Raw genomic sequence first — 25190 nt, 5'->3', positions numbered from 1 at the left:
CAGAGTCAGTGTGAGAGGCGCTCGTGGTGTGAGAAAAGCAACTGCTTTCTGCAGGAGCCGAAGAAGTTATGTGAGAAAAGCAGCCCGGGGGAAAAGCAACAGAAGCTGCACCCAGGACAGTGGCTTCGAGCCACAGCCTAGACACAGCGCCAACCTGCAGAGACGGAGACCGTCCTGTGCGTCGAATCAGACTTTTGGGATAAAAGAAATCGGATGAAGAACGCCGAATGTTTGGCGGCTGCCATGAAACATGAGAAAAGGGAAGAATGAACACAGAAATAGCCTCAAATCAGCAGTATTATTTTAAAAAATAAAACAAAACAACAACCACCTTAGGGAAAACTAACTTGAGAGTAAACATCAAGTGGGATTCTTTCATTGATGTACATGTGGATTTTTGGGTCAATTTTTGGGCCCATGTTTAAAAGCATATTAACTGGTCTTCAAGTGACAGTAAATTTATCTAAGCTCCAACCCCCTTCAATTCTTCTCCATTTATTTTAGCTTAGACATTCTTATAATATATAAAGGGTAAGAAGCCAGTGAAGCCAACTGAGAGACATCCTTGAGAATCTGTTGTTACAAATGCCCCATGAGTTCTCAAATATAAAAAATGTGGATTACCCAGTGGGGTTGCTGAAAGATTCTTAAAACATTTTCATTTTGCTATGGAAACTGCACTAATGTGACATGCAGTGGAAGGCCTGGAAATCTTGGCTCAAGATTTGTGATGTGTAGACACACCCTTAAGAGGGCACAAGATGTATTTCTCTGTTCAAAACCTATTCCCTTTAAACCCTACCAACATCAGGGTGAACCCCGGCTCTGGGTACATGGGAGCCTCTTCCTCACTTCTAGGCTTTCCAAAGACAGTGACCCAGAGCACTGTCCTGACCTCCCACGTAGTGAATGCTGGGTTTAGGAGAAGAGCTTTAGAATTCTCTGGAAGGCTTACTAAAGGAAGAAAACAATAGCTCCTCTTGGCCAGAATGGGTGGAAGTATTTCACTAGTTGTTTTCATAAGCTTATCCAGAGTTTTCTATCAAGATGTTATCAGTGTTGTTTTTTAAAAATCATTTTAGTCACAGGATCTGCAAGCTCAAGCAATCCTGATACAGAAAAGACCCACATTCCACTCAGTCTGGCCTCATTAGCATTCCTCTCTTCATCTCCCAAAAGACTTCATCAGAGATGAAGTTAAAATGATTATTAAAAAACCTAAAAGCAACACTAGAGAGAGAGTACAAACTACTATAGCTCCTTGGGTGGTTTCTGGGCAGCATCCTCAAGCTATGCTGTGAACTTTACATTCTTATGATAAAAGTCACAATAAGGACGATCATTTATGTTCTCACATTTTATAAAGGTAACTCATTTCCAAAGCATCAATAGTTTCTCAAAAATCCCAGAGCGTAGAGCCCACAACCAGGTGACTTTGCCTGTGTGTAACTATCCGGCTGATGGACTTCAGGACTGTGTGTGTCAAAAACAGAGAGTGAAACCACCCTATGCTTGATGGGCAAATTCCTCTTCGGCTGTTCTTACCTTTATTTAATTATTCAGAGAAAAAGTGTTTTTTTTCCCCCCTCAACTTAAGTATGTTCACAATAATTGTGCATTCTAAAAGCGTTGCGTTTGTTCAGGGTCACAGGCAAGGGACAAGTTCCTAAAATATCCAAATGGTAAAATGTCTCCCTCTGATTGATGGATGCGAATTGAGGAGGAAAAGAAAAACCAAAAAACAAAGGAAAAATATCTCCTGTGCATACGTGTGGTTCATTCAGAGAATAAAGCAAACACACTAGGAAAATAAGAGCTGTAATTCCCAAGGCGGCAGGCAAAGGGATCTGAAAAAAGGCAGAGCGAATGGGTCTCATTGATCATCATTGCTCCAAAGCCAAGTCACCCCTTCACAAGTCACACATCAGTGACTAGACCCCATCAGTAAACTGGTCGTGCTGCTGCTGGGGATTGCATACATAGCTGCTGATGCCTGCTAACAGCAGATGGAGAAGAGATTACACTACGCACTAGAATCTGGCCTCCAAAATAAATCCAGGCCATTCTTTTCCCTGAGACAGTAAATAGGGTGAAGTCAAACTCCAGTTTTTCCATGGGTACCACTAAGTTAGGTTAAGCCAAGGCACTGGGATTCATTCAGTCTGATTACTGCACTGAAAAATACTTCCTAGCCTGTGTGAAAAATAGGGCATCTGAACAGGATAGAGATTATGATCGTGGTTTTACAAGTGTGTACAGTGCTTTGCTTCTGAAACATAAAATACTGCCATCTGGAGGTGTTCCGAGAATTGACGAATTTACCTATCTTGGTTCGTTATTATTTTCCCCAAAGGTTTTATCTGACAAGACATCAGCTTTTAGAGTCTATTCTGGTGAATTTGGATCCAGTAAAATGAGATACCAGTAAAATGTACCAATGTAGAGCTGGGGTCAGAGTAGTGCATTATAGACTAAGCACCAAAACAGTCCGGTGAGGTCAGCAGATGCTGCACCTGGAACCTGATGAGTCATTGTTTTCCCATCTGCATGATTTGACTTTTCTCTTGAATGCTTTTCTAAGAAGCTGACTAGTAAGGCCAAGGCTTACTTTGTCTAACACAAGCATTTGGAACAAAAACCACAGTACATTTAAGGTAAGAGGGGAACACTTTCCCTAGCCAAATGGCCTTTGAACTTAGTTTGCTATAAGGGAAAAAGTCAGTAAAAAGTAATTTCACCTAAACCCTAGCCCCAAGAATTACTGACCACGAGCGTATGGCCTACAAATGCAGCTGGCGTCATGTTTTAATTGTGTTCTTACCCGCAGCTTTTCCTCGGTCTTCGTAGATTGCTTACAGTCGGGATGCCAAACGGTGGAACCTGAGAAGACAGAATGCACTGCTAAGAGCCAGGAAAATGGAAAGATACAAAGTCCTCTTAGACAGCACTTCTGAGAACGGCTCCTATCCCTCTTTCCCCATCATAGGAAGGTGTTATTGCTTTATGTCCAAGTGAATCATAACACAAAAATCAAACATGTCCAAAGCCTAAGCGAGTTTTCCTGATCTAGCCCAAGCATGTTTGATAAAGGTCATAATTTTAGACCACAGAGACCACTAACTGGGCATGAGTCTTTTGATGCAAGAGATATTTAGTTCTTAATCATGTCTTGTTATTTTTAAACCTTATTATCATCCTTTAAAAGGAATGCCTGAGTGCTTACTACAAGCTGCATTTAATTTTAAAAATAATAGCCATTGTTTATATAACATCAAAACAATCAAGCAGTTTAGTTGAGGGGAATAAAGTCAACCAGATAGTCTATATCCAGAAGCAAAACTTACTGAATTTTTCATTGATTCAATTATCCATAGTCACTTACAGAGAAATGAGAATTTAAACCAACTAGTAGAAAGGGTGAAAGTTAAATTATAAATCCAAAAATTGCCTTTGGCCTTCAACCTTTTAAGTAATTTTCTAAAAAGTCTTTGCTTTTAAACTAGTAAAGTAACTATTTAGGTGTTATTTTCTATTCCTGAGTGAACAGTATCACTTTCTCATATTATGAAGCACTTTAATGCATGGTACCAGCATCACAGAATTAAAACACTTATCTCCAATAGAAGCGCTTATCGTATAAGAATCCAATGCCTGCTCATATGATTTTGTATGACTAGATACATATCAAATATGTCATTTATATGATTGTGAGTAAGGCTGATACATCCATGTAAGGACACATTCAAGTGTGGGGATGGACAGAACTTAAATGAGCACTTAAGAAGACTTAAGAAAATAAAGTTACTATGTTGAAAGCATAAATTACATAAATAAAAATCACAGTATGAATATCTGAGTTTCCACATTTCATGACTTAAATATTTACCTCATTTTTTTTTTTTTTCCTTTGAGACAGTCTCGCTGTCTCCCAGGCTGGAGTGCAAGTGGCACAATCTCAGCTTGCTGCAACCTCTGCCTCCCAGGTTCAAGCGATTCTCCTGCCTCAGCCTCCCAAGTAGCTGGGAGTACAGGCACACACCACCATGCCTGGCTAATTTTTGTACTTTTAGTAAAGACATGTTTTCGCCATGTTGGCCAGGCTCTTTGGAACTCCTGACCTCAAGTGATCCACCCACGTCGGCCTCCCAGAGTGTTGAGATTACAGGCGTGAGCCACCACACCTGGCCAAAATCTTTCTCTCTTTTAAGCAACAACCTGTGCATACTTAAAAAGTAACCAAATTAAAATAACTCATGAGTTATTTCACACCACTGAGCTAAACTAATATTAAATTAATGGCAAGAAAAAATACATTTTATATCAGCATAATACTTTAATCCTTATTTAACAATCATTTTTTCCATTTTCTTAACCCAGGGCCAAAATAAACAAACAAAAAATCAAACAAAAAGCAGACAGACGTATAGGTCCCTTCAGCACTAACTCTGGCTCAAAGGCTGACTACAAAGCACAGGAAATCCTCTGAATGCAGAGGGCCCAGGGGTCAGGTGCAGGCTCAGGAGAAGCATTCGCTGTGAAGGTTCTGCTGAGCAGGAGTCACTGGCCAGGACACCGGGTCTGCGCACAATGGCACAATTGTTCTCCAGAGGTCAGGCACACAAGGAATGTGACTCGGACAGAACATCAGATGCTGAAGAAGATGAAACTGCTCTTTCTTCAAAGATGTGCCGAGAGGGCACGCAAAGGCTACTGAAGTACAACTCCAGAAGGTTTAGAGCAATCCCTGGAATTCCAAATGCAGCCTTAACAGATAGCCATTTATTTGCAGCCCGAATGTGCTGCATTTGTGCACAGCTTGAAACCTTCTCTCTCCAGCCTCCAGAACCACTCTGAATTGCAGAGCTGCACCCGGAGCCTCTGAGTCTCTGTTTCTAGCAGAGACAGGGTTGATTGGCACTCCTGTGTCTCTGTTTTTGAGTGCTAGAATTGACATGCTAAAATCTAAGCCCACAGACCAAATAAAGAATAAATCTGCTTTGTGCTAAGAAATGCAAAGTGACACCTGCCTATTGCCACTGCAGATGTAGGCCTGTTGTCCTTGGGAAAACGTGTCATATAAATCCTGCATGAGGCCACAGATGCGGGTACTTGTCACTTGCCTTCATAAGGCCTTTCAAAATATTTCGGTGTTGAAGCCCACAGACCAAATTTTGAGACGGAGTCTTGCTCTGTCGCCCAGGCTGGAGTGCAGTGGCGCGATCTCGGCTCACTGCAAGCTCCGCCTCCCGGGTTCACGCCATTCTCCTGCCTCAGCCTCTCCGAGTAGCTGGGACTACAGGCGCCCGCCACCACGCCCGGCTAATTTTTTGTATTTTTAATAGAGACGGGGTTTCACCGTGGTCTCGATCTCCTGACCTCGTGATCCGCCCGCCTCGGCCTCCCAAAGTGCTGGGATTACAAGCGTGAGCCACCGGATGTTTTTAATCACAGTTTTTCAGAGTGATCATTCTAAAGCCAAAAAGAAGTTTGGGTTGTCAATTTCTCATGTAGCTAGCCTTTTTAAAGGGGAGAGTAGCCAGGCTTTGCTTTAATACTCAAGAATCCTTTCTGTAGACTTTTCTAAGTTGACTAAAAACAAAATTGAGAGAGCAAAGCGAATAACTCATTACAGGTCCACATAGTGCTATGTGCAAAGAGAAATCAAGAAATGACATGCATAGGTAGTTGAGACCCAGTAATTACCACAATGGAATGAGCAACAGCTCTTATGGGTTTTGCTAATTTTACTGATAAACCCTTGTTTGATTAATAACTCTTTTCCAGCTAAAAATAGTAAAATGCTTGCACAGATGGTGCTGTTTGACTGGAAGGGAATCCTCTCTTAAAACCTCTCTGAGAAGTTCCAGAATTTCAGAGAACATAAAAACTGATCATATATACATATATATATAAAATCAGTTTCATAAAAACTATGATCATATATATATGATCTTATATACATATATATATATGTACGCTTATTTTTTTTTGTCTTGTTTCTTTTCTTCCTTTTTGTGGAGAACGGGGTCTCGCTGTATTGCCCAGGCAGGCCTCGAACTCCTCAGCTCAAGCTATCCTCCCGCCTCTGCCTCCTGAGAGCTGGGATTACAGGCGTGAGCCACCACGCCTGGCATATATATATATATATATATATATATGGTCTATTTTTTATATATATATATATAGTCTATTTTAATATATATATATGGTCTATTATACATATATATGGTCTATTATATATATATATATATATATATATATAATAGAGTTGAGGATTCCCTATGTTGCCCAGGATGATCTTGAACTCCTCGGTTCAAGCAATCTTCTCAACTCAGCTTCCCAAAGTGCTGGGATTCCAATGGCTCCCTGGTAAAAAATACCTCTTTGACACCAGAAATTTCTCTTTCAGAGAGTGGGTTCTCTCTTATTATCTCCCATTCTCTCTCTGTCTCTCTCTCTCTCTCAATATAAGAGCTAATCATCTTAATGGGGTGAAACAAGTCTGTGACATAATTCATCAAATATGAGATTTTCTTCTTGAAAACCCAGACAGCAGCAGCCTGGGAGGCCTCAAATAGCCCTTCTCACAGGAGAATAAAAGGAGAAAAAAAGTAGCCATCAAATAAGTAACATTTCTAGAAATTTCTAGAAATTCTCTCTTTTAATCTTTTGTTTCCTAAGCATATTCCTGGGGAGAGTTGGAGAGGAGGTATTGCTGATTTTCACTCTTCCCCCACATCCGAGGCATCAAATGTCGAGTCCTATTCATTTGATTAAGGCAGCATCCCAAGTTCATTCGTGAATAGCCTGAGGGGCTCACTTCCAGCATGTCAACTCCTTGGCTGATTAATACTAACTGATGAGGTAACTTTTGGCCATAATCTTCTTGGATTTGGGTAGCCTCACAGCTAACAACATGCCTCCTTCCCTAAAAACAATCAAACAAACATAGCAAGATTTCCTTTCCCCCAGCAGGGAAAACTTCCAGTGTTCTTGAGTCCACCTCACCTTGAAGATACATTTCCTCTCCTTCTGTGAACATCTGGTTGCATCTGCTGCATCGTGCACAGCTGGGGTGGTAATGTTTGTCACCTGCCTGCAAGAGAAAAGGTAGGGAACATTGAGTCTACTCCTTGTCATGGATTCCAGAATCTTTTCTGGACTTGAGGACTTAGAAGGAAAGACAGGATGCTGAAAAAGGAAAAATAATGGTCTAATTGACCAAACTTCCTACACCAACAGCCCTGGAAGCTAAAGCCAACTTCACTGAAACCGGGAGGGGCTCAAAGGCCAGCTACTCATGGCTGCCTGGTGGGGCTGCCTTGCCTCTCAGCTCTTCTGGCTTCTATGTCTCCCTCTTGACCTGGATGGCTGCCACTAACACACCATATGCCTGAGATGAGTCACTCCATCTCCCCAAAACCCCACCTTGTTGGGAGCTAATGCTGTTTTTAACAAACCAACCAAAAATAAATGACCCTTATATTTAGCAGGTTCTTGCTTTCTTGGCTAAACAATCTGAAAATAATAAAATCTACCCCAATGGCATCAAGGTGAGAAAAGCTATAGTAAAATACATCATCCACTGTTTTTATCACAAGGGGGGCCCAAAGTCTCTTCTATGCAGCTTGCAACAATCTTTTGCCAGTGGCTTACATGAAGAGTTTTCTGGAGAAGGCATTTTACTAAGGTGGCTGTGCATTATTCATGTGCATTTCACATTCCTAAATATGACAGATGCCATCACAGCAGGTGTTGACTTCCCCAAAGCAAAGTGTCACTGGATACTGGGACAATTTTCTAGACAGGTGCCAAATCACATTAGAGTCATGCTCCACATACATGCCTGACAAGAACAAATCCTTCCATTCACAGCCTAGCAAAAAATCATCGCCACCTAAGAACTCTCGGATGGACTCTGGTTAAATCATTTCCATCAATCCACCATCAAAACATTTATTCTGCATTAACCATGTACAAGGCAGTGGCCGAGAAAGAGTTAAAAATGGCTGCATCCTGCATCAGAACCTGCATGAAACTGCAACAGGAAATCAGATGTCACGTGGTAATTCCTTTCTCATACCTTACTGTAAAAACTACAAGATCCTCTCAGCAACCAGCACGTGAGGTGGTGGTTAGCCATTTAAGATAATCAGGTGGAAAAAAAAATTGAAGTTATTTAAATTAGAAGTTAGGAATAAAAATCTTTTCAGTGGTGCCTGCCAGAAAATTCCAGAAGTGGTGCTCTTGTCCTCATCCACATGCTACTTTTTATTTATTTGTAAAATTTTTTACTTTTCTGCCGCAGGAAGGGTAGGGCTGGAGGAGAGTGGTGAGAGAAGGCAGGAAATATCAACACAAAGTAGCTACTGCCTGTAAGACATCTGAAGTCAAATGCGAGCAGAAAGGAGGAAGAAAGAAGACATTACTCAGTCCTAAGTGCTCAGTTCTAAACCAGGTTCGCTCAGCTAGGATGCCAGTGCTGGGAGGCCCAAGTTAGTCCGGGCAATCTCTGGACTCTTAAGGAAAATGGTAACTGCAAAAATAAAGGCCCCTTGGCAAGACCATGGTGTTGTCTGCAGTGAAAAGCATTCCTCTTGGTAGGCTACAAATAGAAAGAAATGTCTTCAAGCTGATCAAGTGTATTTGTCATATTTAGTGGTGAAACCTTCGAGGCATTCTCATTAAAGACAGGAACAAGACAAAGGTGTACACTTTTACCAATATCATTCTACATCATTTTCCTCCTGGCCAGTGTGATGTCAAGAAAAAGAAGTATAAAGATCACCAACACAAAAATTGAGTCATATGGCTAGATAAAAAATTAACATGTAAAAACCATTATTTCCTATTCACTAGCAATAAAAATTGAGTAAATGTAATGGGAAAATGGGATCCCATTTGTAATAACTAATAAACCCTCCAATGCAAGATCTACATAAAGCAAATTACGGAACTTAACTGATGAACATAAAAGACCTAAATAAAAATGTATGATATCTCCAGATGGAGAAACTAAATATTGTAAAGATGCTGATTTATCAAAAATGAACCTATTAATGCAACACCCAGTCTAAATACCCACAGGAATTTTCTCTATAGACCTTGACAGGCTGCTTCTGTAAGTTTACGTGACAGAATAAACGCACATACAAAAAACACACTTTTTTGTGAAAGAGAACAGCAATAAGGAAGGATTTTCTCTTCCTGTCATAAAATTTTTTTCTAAGTCTAAAATAATTAAAGTACTTTTGTATGGGCAGTGGGAGTAGAAAATAAATCAACAGTACAGAAGAGAGGAACCAGTTGCATAGCCATACATACAAGAGAATTCAGTTTATGATAAAGGTAATGGTTCAAATGAGCCAAAAGAATGGATTACTCAATAAATAGAGAGGGCAATGGGTTTTCCACTTAGAGAAAGATAAATCTGGATTCCTAAGTCACAACCTATACAAAAATCAATTCCAGTGTGGGCATGGTGGCTCATGCCTCTAATCCCAGCACTTTGGGAGGCCTAGGCAGGAGGCTCATTTGAGCCCAGGAGTTTAAAACCATCCTGAGCAAAACAGTGAGACCTTGTCTCTACAAAAAAAAATAAACAAAATTACCCAGGCATGGTGGCTTACGCCTGTAGTCACAGCTACTTGGAGGCTGAGGTGGGGGGACTGCTTGAGCCCGGGAGGCTGAGGCTGCAGTGAGCTGAGATCATGCCACTGCACTCCAGCCTGGGTGACAGAGCAAGACTCCATCTCAAAAGCAAAGCAAACCAAACAACAACAACAAAACCAGAAAACAACCCCAATAAAGAAGTACTTAGAATACTGAATCACATGTAGCCGTTACAAGACTGATGTAAACTCACATGTACACACATGGAAACAGTTCAAGCTAATATTACCAAGAGAAAAAAAATCAAGTGGAAAAATAATGCCTATAAAATAACCACATAAGCTAGTGGCCAAAGCTGTTGAGACACTGGGGTAAGTCTGATTGGATTCAAATCCAGTTTCAGTATTGTGTGATATTGTGCAGGTGACAATCTCTCTGATCTTCAGCTTCCACATCAATAAAATGGGTAGAAATAATAGAACTTACCCCACGCAGTTGATGAGAGCACTATTAGGAACCTAGTATATTGCCTGGCACCACGTTAAGTGCTTTAAAAGCATAATTTTCTTCAACCCCCTCATCAATCCTGTAAGGCAGACACTCTTACGATTATTTACATCAACGAGGACACACATATGTATGTATATTGATCTTATATGTGTGCCCTTCTTGGAGAGAAGACGGAAAAATGTACACCAACTAGTTTGCTGTGGTTACCTTTGGAGCAAGAGGTGAGAGTCAGGAATAAGTAAAGGAAGGGACCTCACATTCTCCTCTGCAGCTATATCATCTCAACCCTTTATAAAAAAATATATTTGTATGTTGCTGTGTAATAAAATAAGGACCAAGAGGGAAAAAAAAGTCCATTTCTTTTGGAACCGTGACACCTGAACTTGAATGTTTACCCCAGCCTGTACTAGAAATGGGATCTTGGGCAGAATACAAGCTCTTGGAACCTCTATTGTAAAGTAGAGATGATGATGATGGTGATGATGGTGGTGGTGATGGTGACGATGATGCTGATGATGGTGAGTGGTGCTGGGGTGGTGATGATGATGATGATGATGATGATAGTAGTGATGGTGATGGTGATAATGATAGTAGTGATGGTGATAATGGTGAAGGTGGTGGTAACGATGGTGACAGTGATGACAATGATGAAGACAATGATGGTGATGATGACGGTAATGGTGATGATGATGTGGTGGTGATGACGGTGATGCTGCTGCTGCTGCTGACATTGATGGTAGTGCTGGTGATGATATTGTGATTATTCTGTGTCAATTACTCTTTTACGTACTCCATAAACATTTAGTCAATTTGTGTCACAATAACCTAAGAAGGCAGGAAGTATTATTATCCTTATTTTATAGATGAGGAATCTGAGGCCTGGAGAGATTTTATAACTCCTTTACAGTCACAGTTAGAACTGGTGGGCCCAGGATGCAAACCCAGGCAGTCTGGCTCTGGCGTGAGTGTTCTTACCCAGTACCACCACTAATAACTATACGGTATGTCACTGCTGTAACTACCTCATAGTGATACTGGTATGATGACCAAAAGACATTTTGAAAATGGTGTGACACATTGCACAAAGTAATAACAATAACAATAGGAATAACAATGTAATAACTCTCTGCTCAGAGATAGTCCCAAGGTCATTTACAAAAAGAAGGCACATTAGCGTGGTTTGGATGCCGGTAAAAGGCTCTCTGGATGCCCTAGGCAGGCAAGGAGAGTCACTGTGTTCTATTAACTGACAAGATGAAGGGAAGTTACATCAACTTATAAGAGTTCTATCAACTCACAAGGTGAATGGAAGTTACATCAAGGCCCCATGTGGCAGGACTTCGCTCTATAAATCATTAGTAAAAACACTGCTATATATACACCATGGAATACTATGTAGCCATAAAAAGGAATGAGATCATGTCCTTTGCAGGGACATGGATGAAGCTGGAAGCCATTATCCTCAGCAAACCAACACAGGAACAGAAAACTAAATACCGCATGTTCTCACTTACAAGTGGGAGCTGAACAATGAGAACACACGCACACGGGGAGGGGAACAACACTTACTGGAGCCTGTTGGGGGAGGGTGGCAGGGGAAGAGCATTAAGGAAAAGAGCTAAGGCATGTTGGGCTTAATACCTAGGTGATGGGTTGACAGGTGCAGCAAACCACCATGGCACACATTTACCTATGTAACAAACCTGCACATCCTGCACATGTACTATGGAACTTAAAAATATAATAAAATAAAATAATTATATAAAAAGAAAACACTGCTAAAAAACCTAACCCTAGCCCATTGTAATGCCAGGGATGTCTTGACCTATGCACTTCCTTCATCCCAAGATGCCAAACATGTCATTCGGTGAGCCAGAGTCAAAAGGCACTCAGGAGTCTTTCTGTTTTTGTAGCAGTGCAGGCTTGAGGGGCTCCAGGGTCAGGTGCTCAAGACAAAGGAGCCCCTCCTTTGCATGTGTGAGCCGCCTTTCTGTTTCATTTCTCCTTACACAGGCACCCCTGACAGTTCACAGAGAAGCCATGTGCACAAGGCCAGGAAAAGTAACAGAGCTGAACACAGACGGCAGTGCATATGCAAATTCACCACAAATCAGATGTTGCTGAATCAAAATCATTTAAATTGGAGTTATTTTTAGGAGAAGGAAAAGTATTTCAGATCATGAGCAAAATGAAAGACTAAATAGCGCTCATAAAAGAAACAGATAATAAGCTTGCAATTCATTGCAGAGAGGATGCTATTGACTATAAACTTTTAAAGCCCAGCAGGAGCTTTGTTGTGGCAGACGACAGCATGAAGGTTGGTTTACCAGATACCTGGCCCCAGGTGCACAACTGGCAGCCGTCCTGCCTGAGTCTGAGTGGCCGGAGGTGCTGCTAGAGAGCTCACCAGAGCTCCATCACTGCTCTTCCCTGTCTATCTTTATACCCTGCTCCTTAAAAAAAATCATGTCATGTATACATACGTAACAAACCTGCACATTGTGCACATGTACCCTAAAACTTAAAGTATAATAATAATAAAATTAAAAAAACATCATGTCCCCGTTTCTGGCCAGGTGCGGTGGCTCATGGCTGTAATCCCAACACTTTGGGAGGCCGAGGCAGGCAGATCACGAGGTCAGGAGATCGAGACCATCCTGGCCAACATGGTGAAACCCCGTTTCTACTAAAAAAAATATAAAAAATTAGCCAGGTGTGGTGGCGGGCGCCTGTAGTCCCAGCTACTTGGGAGGCTGAGGCAGGAGAATGGCGTGAACCCGGGAGGCGGAGCTTGCAGTGAGCTGAGATCGCACCACTGCACTCCAGCCTGGGTGACAGAGCCAGATTCTGTATCAAAAAAAAAAAAAAAATCACGTCCCCATTTCTGCATTTTCACATATTCAAAATGCTTTTATAAAAAGACTACATTGTGGCTAGCATGAAACTCTATAAACAATTGACAATTTGCTTATTTAGGTGAGTTTTACAAAGTACCTGCCTACACATTTGAAGTGCAAAAAATTGTTTGCCTTTAATAGTGCTGGTTAAATCAGACATCTGTAGTTATTATTACTATTTAGTTAATCTCTAAATTGAAGTAGGAGCTTTAGCACACAAGCCAGGATTCTGGGGAAATAACATCTACTCTAATGCAAAATTTAGTGTAAGTCACAACATTTTTTATGAAACCCTTTGTCTGGAAGAGCAGAAAGGAGTTCCAAATTCTTTGTGGACATGAGGTACAGGGAAAGGGCTACAAGCTTTGGAATCAGGAAGTCCGAGAATCATACCTCAATTTACTATCCATAAGGCCTCAAATATGTCACTACTTAATATCTCCAAGCCTCAGGACGCACATCTGAAAAATGCAAAGGGCCGGGCTAGACAATTTCAAGTCCTATTCAGCTGTAAAATTCTATGTTTCTGTGTGAAATCCCATACCCTCTACAAGCTCACATAGTAGTGTTAACAGAAAAGCAATTTTGGTAGAGAAAGAACATTCTTGATGGCAGAAAATGGAGTTTAACTAATGATTCCTCTGTGTCTGTTACTGAGGAGAAATTCTGATGCCCTAAGCCCCGAGCCCATGTAATATGCTCCTGGGAACAGAAAAAGAGAATTGTAATTCTAGAATCCATCCTTGGAGAGAAAATCTGCTCATCTGATAATCTGCTTAGCTCCTGGACTGCTAAGCAGTCCCTTTTAGTTTCTTTCCTTTACCGCCTCCCTTTCTCTAGGAGTGCTCTACTTGTGGCATGAGCCCAGGAGATGGGAAGATGGCCCTGAAGGTCAACCTTAATCCACTTATAACTTACGTTCTGCCTACTTTCAAAAAGGACTCTGATGCTTATCAGAGAAGGCCATGATTTTAAAACAATTGATCAAGAACCTTAAAATTCAAAAGACCCAAGCTCAGGCAAACATGTTTTTTGTGATGTGAGCTTCTTAGCAGATGAGGGCAAAAAAGGAACTGATAGGCTGCCAAAGTCTCACTGTTTGAAAAAATGGCCACACACACTTGTCACTACAGAGGCGAGGTTTCCTGATTCTAAGTTAATAATAGTCATTGTAGGCTGAAGTTCTATAAGGTCTTGCTTTGTGTAAGGCTTTGTATCAAGACTTTAAGTCACTCACAACAGCCCTATGAGGTAGGTAGGTGCTATTTTACAGTCTTGTTCTACAAGCAAGGAAACTAAATTGTTTTACCCAAACCCACCAGTGCCTCCAGAAGACAGAGCTAGGGGTAGAACCCAGGTAACTCGACTCAAGGTCCACACGTTAACCCTGTTAAAGTACCTCCTAAAAGCACCAAAGGAATTCTCATACAGGGACCCTCAGTTATGGGACAGAAAAACATCTTCCACAGGAATTTCACTGAAGATAGGAAGTATTTAAGTAGTTGTTTCTTACATAGACCCTTGAGAAATACCAAAGACGTAGCACTGAAAGATCACTAAATGAAGTCACTTCCATAGAGGAAGTTAAACTATCAAGGACTACGTGTGTAGTTTTGTTTCTTGTTTTATCTTAAAAGATCTAACTTGATTCAGAGATGGTGCTTAGAATCCCCAAAGGAATAAGCAAATTGTTTTCCAGTCCCTAAGACTCTCCCAAACGCAGCTCTGGTGGATGGTGATTTCAGACTAAGGATATACAAACACCTAGAGGCTGGTGGGTTGCTTTAGATCAGAAGTTTTCTAACTTTATTGTGCCTAAGCAACACCCAAGGAGCCTTTTAAAAATGGGTTCGATGGCCTTAAGGTGGGGCCCAGATATGAGCGTCTTTCCTCTATAAGCACTGAAATGAGTCTATGCAGATCACCACGAGATGGGAAAACACTGGTCTGGGTGGTACCAAAACCACAAACCTGAGGGTGGATGAAGAGATGAGGAAGCCAAAGGGAGTAACAGAGATGTGCTGCTTACGTGGCAGGTGCATAGGTGGAAGAGAGAGGCAGAATCACGCAAGTTCCCTGTCATGCTCCTGCAGAAAGGCAGTGCAGAGGCTGACTCAGCTTTTTTGCGTCTACTGGTTTTTTCGCCCTCAACTGGGAGAGGTTTCCAATGCAACTGGACTGGCTTGATCTCTAAGCTAAACACTCACCTGTTCCAGGAGGCTTTTCTCCTGATGCAGCATCATGAACAGGCAGGATAATGAGGGCGTGCCTTGGCTGTAAATATGTATTCTGGGCAAAGGTGAATAAATCGGTCTGCCCAGGCAGCTTTCACAAAGCCTAGAGGGCTCTATACAAGTCTGTGCAAAGCCAGCCTGCACAAATGAGAACATCCTGTAGCCCTACAGCCTTACTAACTGCGAGGCTCCTGAGCTCACAGACGCTGCTTTAAACACGTGTGCTATGTCAGAGGAAGGGTCAGCAGCTTATCCTTCTGAGTAAGGGTGCATAAACTAGTTTGGGGAGAAATAAACCATTATACTCTAACTTTCATCATAGAGTAGAAAGACATGGGCTTTGGGAGCAAGAGAACCCAGGGCCTAAATTCTAGACTGAAAATTGGACTTCGGGCACTTTTCTGGACTCATTTCTTCACCTGTAAAAACTAGTATAAGAAAACCTACTAAGGGCAAAGTGCAATGGTTTGTGCCTGTAATCCCAGCAGATCACTTGAGCCCAGGAGTTTGAGACCAGCTTGGGCAACATGGAGAAACCGCATCTCTACAAACAACACAAACATTAGCTGGGCATGGTTGTACGTGCCTATAGTCTCAGCAGCTGGGGAGGCTGCGGTGGGAGGATCACTTGAGACCAGAGGTTGAGGCTGCAGTGAGACATGATTGCACCACTGCGCTCCACCCCAGGTGACATAGGAAGACCTTGTGTCGAAAGAAAACAAAAAAAAAAAAGAGAGAGAAGGGAAGGGAAGGGAAGGGAAGGGAAGGGAAGGGAAGGGAAGGGAAGGGAAGGGAAGGGAGCCTATTACGTAGGATTGTTATGAAAGTTAAATAAACAAAGGCAGGTTGGTAGCAAAGTAACTGGTGCCAGTCAAAGCAGGTGAGCTTTCTTCCTCTCTTTCCCACTAGGTTATAAATTCCCTTAAAGAATTGGGCCACACCTGTATCTTCATAACTCTACACCTCTCATGCTTCCCACAAGAAGGTGTTCTAGAAGTGTCCAGTGAATTAATATGCCATCAGAAACCTCTAAATAGATTTGCAACCATTCCCTATACAATTACTGTGGCCAAAAGATGAGTAAAAGATCAACTTCTTCTGTGCCTCAGCTATAGTTTCAGTATTTGCTTGTTTCCAGACACCATAATAGGCACCTCACAAAGTTTACCCCACCTGACTCTCCCAGCCACAGTGTGAGGTAGGTAATATGCCCATTTCACAGATGAGGAAATCAAAACTTAGAGAGATCAGGAAATCACCCAAGGCTACTCAGTTAGCAAGGGATGGAGCTATGATCTGAATCCAGGTCTGTCCAACTCTAGAGACTGCCCAGAGCCACTGTTGCTTTCCCAGGCCTCAGGAGCTCAGTTAATATTGGAAAGGCTCTAGCCAAGATCTGCACTGGCAAAGCAGATCTCTCATGACTTTATATATCCTCTTTCAACTTTTTTAAAGGATACAAATAAAAGTTTGTTATATAAAATCGAGCCTTCCTATTTCACAGTTTGGCAAGGCTAAAGAAAGACTAGATCATGTTGTAAGTCCTTAACAAAAATTTTACCCTTCCCATTCCCAACTATTAAAATGGCCTAATCAAATGTTACAAAAAACGAAACAAAGTACCACTATAAATAACACCAAGTGCTTTAAAGACAACTATTCCAAATGTATTTTTTTTAATTTAGTAGGCTTTGTTAGAGCAGTTTTAGGTTCACTGAAAAATGGAGTGGAACCTGCAGCGAGTTCTCATATATCCCTTCTCCCATACACACAGTCTCCCCCACTAAGAACGTCCCCCAACAGAGTGGTGCATTTGCTACAAATTATGAATCTACATTGACACATCATTATCACCCAAGTCCATAGTTGATACTGGCGTTCACTCTTGGTATTGCACATTCTACGGGTTTGGAGAAATTTATAGTGACATGTATCCATCATTATAGTATCATATGGAATAGTTTCACTGCCCTAAAAATCCTCTGTGCTCCACCTATTCATCCCTCAGTATTATTTATTGACATAGGTGACCCCCATGGTATGGGATGCTGTGATCCTGAATTCTTGCAAAGCATCCCTGACAGCTTTGGCCTGTCCATCATTTTCAAATTCAACAACAGCAATGTCATGTCTCCCAGGTACCAAACATACTTTGTTGAAAGAGGGAACTGATATGATAGCATGAAACATCATTCCCTCATTAGTCTCTTCTGGTAAGTTATTCAGGAATACAACACAGTCTGGAGGGTAACCAGGGACCTGAGGATGTGGTGTTGAATTTCCTTGGGAGTTAGCTGAATCTGATGTTCCCTGACCAGGCATTTCCTTGGCACTTGCTACATCCTGTTCTATAGAGTTTTTTCTTTTCTTCACCAGCAAAAAAAGCCATAAATTTTTATATCAACTCTCTCTTACGAGGTAGGTAGAAAGTCTTCAATACACCTCCCCCCACCTTCTTTGCAGGGGGAAAGAGGTATGCCTTTTTAATTATTTTATTTTATTTTATTTATTTTTTGAGACAGAGATTCACTCTGTTTCCAGGTTGGAGTGCAATGGTGCGATCTTGGCTCACTGCAACCTCCTCCTCCCGGGTTCAAGTGATTCTAGTGCCTCAGCCACCTGAGCAGCTGGGATTACAGGTATGCGCCACCACGCCTGTCTAATTTTTGTATTTTTAGTAGAGACGGGGTTTTGTCATGTAGGCCAGACTGGTCTCGAGCTCCTGGCCTCATGTGATCCACCCACCTGGCCATATTTTTAAGTAAAATTATTTATTGGAGTATAGCATTGAGAAAAATGCACAGATTCTAAGTGCACAGCTTCATAAGTTTCCATAAATGCAACACACTCTGTAACTAGCACCCAAATTAAAAAAGAAAAGAACATTATCTGCACTAGGAAACCCCCTTGTGTCCTCTTCCAATGATGACTGTGTCTTCCAATCACTACGTTGACGACTATGTCTTCCAATCACTACGTTGACTTCTAACCCCACGTGCTAGCTTTGCCTGTTTTCAGTTTCCATCAATAGAAGCAAATATGTCTGACTTCTTTCACTCGACACTTTGTGAGAATTATCCATGTTAGTGTGTGTAGTCATACTTCACTAAATCTCAATTCCTTTGTGGAAATGTACTAGATTTTTATTTATCCATTCTACTCTTGATGGGCATTTGGGTAGTTTAAAAATTTTGGCTGCTTTTCTGGGCACAGTGCCTCATGCCTCAGCAGCAATTTGGGAGGCCGAGGCAGGTGGATCGCTTGAGCCCAGAAGTTCAAGACCAGCCTGGGTAACACGGCAAAACCCTATCTGTACAAAAAATACAAAAATTAGCCAGGCATAGCGGCACACGCCTGTAGTCCCAGCTACTTGGTAGGCTGAGGTGAGAGGTTTGCTTGAGCCTGGGAGGTCAAGGCTGCAGTGAGCTGTGATCATGCCACTGCACTCCAGCCTGGAATAGAAAGAGATGCCTCCAGGAAAAAAAAAAAAAATGGTTTTGGCTGTATTTAATAGTGTTGCTGTGAAAATTCCTGCCCATGTCTTTTGGTAAATTATATACATATTTCAGTTGTATATATATATATATATGGATGGAAATAGAAAGTATGTGGCAAGGTCATAGGATATGTTTATGTTTAGCTTCAGTAGCTACTGCCAAACCATTGTCCAAAGTGGTTTTTGCTTTGTATTACAATTTTAATCCAAGAGGAATTTAAAGGAATTAAGTAAGAAGAATCATATTAACAGCGCTTTGCCAAATGGATTCTCAAAGTGTTTTTCTAACCTCTGTGAAGTGAATGATCTTTATAAAATGGTCTCTAAGTAAAAGCTGTGCAGTTTAATCTCATCAGGTATCCATTATTCTAGGACCTCCAGAGTGCCACTGAACAATTTTCAATCCTCCTTTCATCTTCATCCTTCTGTTGCTGGTATCCTTTGAACTGATGGAGAGACGTGGGTGGCATGCAAATAACCTCCATATTTAATTCCAAAATTGACCTGATATCAGCAAGCAAGGGTTGACATTGCAATAGTTGGATAACTTTTTGTAAGTGTTTGCCATGAAGCCTCAAAATTGGCTCCTTCTCGTCAGGACCAAGGCTCAGTGAAAACACAAAAAAATTGGGTTTAGAAGTTTGAGAACTTTGGCGGTGGTTACCAAACAATCAACTGTTTCCTCTCCTGATTGAGCTTAAATATTTCTTCCCTTATCAATTACTTTTGTTAATAATACCCTTTGTACTTGTTCTGTAGTCGAATGCTTAGAAAGTATGTTCACATTTAATCCATCCAACACTTGGTGGGCCCCTGTTATTCTTATGCCTGTCTGTGGGCTAAGAAAAGTCTCCAAAGTTACAGGGCTAGAGTTCAAATCTAAGGTTTTCTCCTAAGTCCATTCCCCACTCCCCCAGCATCCTGCTACATGTTAAGGCTCAGAAGGACTAGAAATTACTTTGGTCGTTTGGACAGTTTAAAGTAAGTATTCATTTTTCCTTCCATAAATTATCGTGAGGGAATACAGAAGCTAACCACCTGGTAAGATCCAGTGGATCTTCCTAAGGCCATCCCTTGAAAAATAGCAAGTCACTTAAAGTGATGATAATTTGAAGATGTGGCCAGGAAAAGGATTCTGGTCCCTGGGACCAGAAACAATGGTTTGTTTGACTTTTGACATGTTATAAGGACTACACCACTTTCTGCATGTACAACATCAAGAATGATAAAAAGGGGGAGGTCTGATCAATCTGTTAGGCTGGACTCAGCACTGAACTTTCGGGATGACTGGATATACCTGGACTCAGCTGTTTATATGCCCCAATGGTATGTACTTTCTGAAAAATCCTCAGTCCATGAAAAGCTGCATATTCCATAATGTTAAAAGGGTATAAAAGTAGTGGTTCTGCCTAGCTTGCAAGGTTGCTGTATAGACAAGAGAAATGTTAATTCTTTATAAATCCACTTTGAGTCATATGACACGGAGAGAGGATGAAGTAGGTTGCAAAACACCAGATGACTCTAAGCCATTTTCTTTCCAAACACTTACCTAGAATTCTAAAAGGGTCTCTTCAGGAAGTTGGACCCCAGAGAGAGAGACCCAAAATCCAACGGAATGTGACATTGAGCAGGTTATTAAGTCGGCTGGTGCTGCTCAGCATGTGGTAAAAAATATTAGCATAGTTCCAGGGAAGGAACAATGAGAAATTCATCATGCTTCTGGCTTCAGACGACTGCTTTCCAAACTCAGACACTGCCCTAACACTCAAGGTCAAAGGTTTCACATCCTTTCCTTTCTTAACACCAGAAGATAAATATTTGCCTTCAAGTTCAACACTCTTGAAATCTAACTCCAACTGGATAATTTTTGTCTCTTGTGCAAGGGCAAAAACTTAAGGTTTCTTCTTACTCATGACCTCATTCCTGGCCTCCTTTCCAACACAATAGCATGTTGGAGTCAGGAATGCACAATAACAGCAATCCAAAGAATCGCTCCCATGCCAGCTGCTCTAAGGGAATCAGTTCTCAATACACATCTCCCAGTGGCCAAATAGTATAATTAAGTGCATCTGGTGGGAAGGAATAAGGCAGTATCAGATAACATAACAAGTCCCTTTTATTTAATATCTTAGTCATGACTTTGTAAGTTGCAATAAACATTCAGAAGCCAGGCTTTTTAAGTTAAAAATGTTTAAACTTGTTTTATAGTATGCAGCAAATGGCTGATCCTAATTCAGTGGGATTCTACTTTGTCAACTGCTTTTCATCACCATATTGCTATCTCTAAAGTACATTCCAACTCTGTGATAGCTCTCCTTCCCCCATGAATTATAAATATTTTCCCATCCCACCCTGCTGTTATTTCCTTCCTCAGTATTTCTATTCTTAAAAAGGTCTTGTTTTCTCTTGACTTTTATTTTAGGTCCAAGGGGTACATGTGCAGGTTTGTCACATAGGTAAATTGCATGTTGCTGAGGTCTGGTATATGAAGGATCCCATCACCCAGGTAGTGAGCATAACTGATGGGTAGTTTTTCAACCCACTTTCCCCCTCACCATCTCCCCTCCAGTAGTCCCTAATGTCTGCTGTTCCCACCTTTGTGTCCATGTGTATTCAATATTTAGCTCCTGCTCATAAGTGAGAACACGAGGTATTTTTCTGTTCTTGTGCCAGTTTACTTAGGATAACAGCCTCCAGCTGCATCCATGTTGTTGCAAAGGACATGATTTTGTTCCGCTTTTGGCTGTGTAGTATTCTATGGTGTATAGATACCACATTTTCTTTATCCAGTCCACCGTGAATGGGCACCTAGGTTGACTGCATGTCTTTGCTATTGTGAATAGTGCTGCAATGAACATACAAGTGCATGTGTCTTTTTGATAGAATGATTTATTTTTCTTTGGGTATATACCCAATAGTGGGATTGCTGGGTCAAATGGTAGTTCTGTTTTAAGTTCTTTAAGGAATCTACATGCTGCTTTCTACAGTGGCTGAGTTAATTTATACTCCCACCAGCAGTGTATAAGCATTCCCTTTTCTCCACAACTTCACCAACATCTGTCTTCTGGCTTTTTAATAATAGCCATTCTGACTAGTGTGAGATGGTATCTCATTGTGGTTTTCATTTGCATTTCTCTAATGATTAGTGATGATGAGCATCTTTTTCATATATTTCTTGGCTGCAAATTGGCTTCTTTTGAGAAGTATCTGCCCGTTTTTAAATAGGGTTATTTTTTAATTAAATTTCTTATAGATTCTGGATATTAGACCTTTGCCGGATATACGATTTGTGAATATTTTCTCCCATTGTGTAGCTTGTCTGTTTACTCTGCCAGTAGTTTCTTTTGCTGTGCAGAAGCTCTTTAATAATTAAGTCCCACTTGTCAATTTCTGGTTAGGCTGCAATGGTTCTAAAATAAATCTTAAAGGACTTCATGGGAGCTGGGTAGGACATGGTGCTCTGTGGGTAGTTGATGCCTTAGCTTTGGAGTCTTGGGTGATCCTTTACAAGTTATTTCCACTAAAACCATTCCTCTGAGTTATCAAGACTGTTTTACAGATGGTTCAGCTCTATAGTACACTATCAGACTAAAAATATTTTTTCTTCCCCAGGGTTAGAGGAGCCTTCAGGGTGGGAATGAATATTGGAGCAGTCAGAAAAACCCAGCTTGCTTTTAAAAACATCCTTGTCTGATTTCCTCTCCTATTGTGGCTGGACTTCATCCCCTTTAATAAACAACTATGCCTTCCAGCCTGGAATTTACCTAGCACAAATTCTGTGATTTCACTGGGAGCAGTGGGGAGTGGTGTATCTAACAATCATTGAGTAGCGGTTCCAATCATGAGAAGGAAGCAAAAACCGATTGAAAAATACATCTGAAGAAGGAGTGGAGACATATGAAAGAATTCAGGACCCGTAGGCTTGGCAATGCCCCAAATGAGAGTACTTTTAAGGCAAGGCTCACACCTTTGGATGACAACCAAAGAATTTCTGTATCCCACAAAGAAAGAGACACACAATTCACATTCCAGACCTCTACATGCTGGGTGGGTGCCTGCCCTGCCCCAAGTCGTCTGGATTCTTCTGAAAGGGCAGGCCTCAGAGACCTGAGCCAGGATAAGCAGGGAGTGCTGTGCAAACGGGCACCCTGCCAGCCACACCTGCTGTATCAGGCACCAGTCACAGTCAGGTGACAGGAGGGCCTGTTAGAGGAGATCTAGGGACCGTGCCACGGCTGGACACTGAGACTCAAGGGAGACAGCCCAACCCACTTACATCAACAGGTGATTTGTGAACTCTGGGTTCCACTGTGTGTAGTCACATGGCTGTTGGGGTGACCCTCCAAGTGTTAGGCTGTGCAACCTGGGCTGATGAAAAGTCTGTGTTGTACCTCAAGGCAGCAGACCCCTCTGAGTTCTGGAGTAAAGGCATCCAGGTACTCCAAGGCAAAGTCTGCTGACCTTAGTCTAAGTTAGCTGGTTCCTCTGACAACAGAAAGAAAGAAAAGCCCAGCTTCCCAGCCAAAGCAGCTGCTCTGCAAAGAAATGCTGGGGTACCTCTTGGGCCAGGCTTCCATCCCCACTGTTCAGCAGTCTGGACTCAGAAACCCTTTACTGAGCCTTAACGGCATTTAATTGAAATACCAGGCTTTGTTGCGTTTCATGACATAATTTTTTTTCTACCTGAGTGGGACAAACGTATCACAAATTTATCCTGTTTAGGAGCTGGCCCCAATGATAAAGGAAGAACTTTCCAGGTCAAAGAGCCCTAGGCTGAAGTCAGGAAACCTGGGTCCTAACTTGTGAAACCTTGGCCTGGGTTAATATCTCCATTTCTCAGGTGCCTTATTTGCAGGAGGAGATGGTTACATTAAAGGACCTTTAAGATACATTCTAGCTCCAAAATTCTGTATTCCTGAAAAAAGATAAAAAATATTGGCCAGATGCAATGGTTCATGCCTGTAATCCCAACAACTTGGGAGGTCAAGGCAGGATGATTGCTTGAGGCCAGGAGCTGGACACCAGCCTGGGCAACACAGCAAAGCCCTGTCTCTACAAAAACTAATTTCAAAAAATTAGCCATGTGTGGTGGTGCACTTGCAGTCCCGGCTACTCAGGAGGATTGCTTGAGCCCAGGAGTTCAAGGCTGCAATGGGCCATGATCTTGCCACTGCATTCCAGCCTGGGCAACAAAGTGAGACCTTGACTTTATATTCGCACAAAAATTTTTTAAAAAATAAGAAAGAGTAAAATGGGAATGGTTTAGGACATCTTCATTGGCAGTTACTGTGAATTAAACAAGCCTTATATAGGAAAATACTGCATTGGCAGAATGGTCACCACACAGTGATTAAACTTTGTCCCTGAGCCCTAAACTGTTTTATTTAATTGAAAGTTCTACAAACAGATGAAGACAGCAACAGTCAGTATCTGTGCTATGTTTTTCAGTTTATAAAGTACTTTCACGTATCTCTCCTCACTGGATACTCACACCAGATCATGAGATAGGAACATCAAGTAGCATTACTATCCCCATGTTACGGATGAGCAAAGAGAGGCATACAGTTGTCTTTAATGACTGGGAAATTTAGAATGAGAATAAATTCATATGGAGAATACAGAGAGCAGCTCAGGAGAGCAAGAGGAAAAGATAACTCCAAACCCCACACCCTGGAGCTACCCAGGCTATGACAACCAGGGTCACATAAGGAGGGCAAATTGCTTGATACAGTCAAGTGCTGGCGAGGAAGCAGCATGGAGAGTGAGGCGTGAGAAAGGACTCCCAAGACGAGTCAGGGTGAGGCACCAGCAGCCTCTAAGGTACTGGACCCTGGTCTTTGTGCCCATTCGTGTCTTCAAGAATTCAGGGCTCAGGTGGTATTTGTTGAGGCAGCCGAGGAGCTCTTTGTTCCCCCTGTCCCACCAGTCGGTCTCCAGGCTCTTATTATCCTTCCTCCCGTGCTGTTCTTCCCAATCCTTTGAGGCTCCTCTGCCTCGGGGCCTCACTTGGACCACAAGCCACAACCTCTTCCTCTCCCTCCCTCCCAAAGACGTGCATTCTGAATACCAGGCTAACTTTTATTAAACACGATGTAGATCACAATACTCTGGATAAAAAGACATGAACGTCTTCCCATTGCCTACTGAAAAAAGTTAAGTTTCCTAATCCTGGCATTCAATACTCTCTGCAGTCTGGTCTCAACTACATGTCCAGTTTCACTGCCTACCTGGTATCCACACCCTCAGCCGTGCCTTGGCCATGTGGGCTCTGCCTCAGCCTCAAATATGTTAACCTGCCTGTATTAGTCGGTTCTCACACTGCTAATAAAGACATAGCCGAGACTAGGTAATTTATAAAGGAAAGAGGTTTAATGGACTCACCGTTCCACATGGCTGACATGGGGAGGCCTCACAATGATGGCGGAAGATGAAGGAAGAGCA

General features: G+C 41.8%; 1 protein-coding gene across 10 annotated transcripts in view; it reads right to left on the bottom strand.

Moving 5' to 3' along the window:
• ABLIM1 (actin binding LIM protein 1) overlaps positions 1–25190 on the bottom strand; it is a 339056-nt gene that overhangs the window by 53045 nt on the left and 260821 nt on the right. For 9 of the 10 annotated variants that reach the window (XM_058435986.1, XM_032177146.2, XM_032177153.2 and 6 more), the window contains 2 exons: positions 7009–7096; positions 2822–2880 (listed from right to left, as the gene is read on the bottom strand). In XM_058435986.1, coding sequence (XP_058291969.1) covers positions 2822–2880; positions 7009–7096 — 147 coding nt within the window. Of the gene's footprint in view, positions 1–154; positions 239–2821; positions 2881–7008; positions 7097–25190 lie in introns of all 10 variants that reach the window. The other variant, XM_058435992.1, reaches the window with a different exon arrangement.

This window comes from Hylobates moloch, unplaced genomic scaffold (genome assembly GCF_009828535.3).
Source record: "Hylobates moloch isolate HMO894 unplaced genomic scaffold, HMol_V3 SCAFFOLD_3, whole genome shotgun sequence".
Taxonomy (NCBI): domain Eukaryota; kingdom Metazoa; phylum Chordata; class Mammalia; order Primates; family Hylobatidae; genus Hylobates; species Hylobates moloch.
This window is presented reverse-complemented; position numbering and strand designations above follow the sequence as displayed.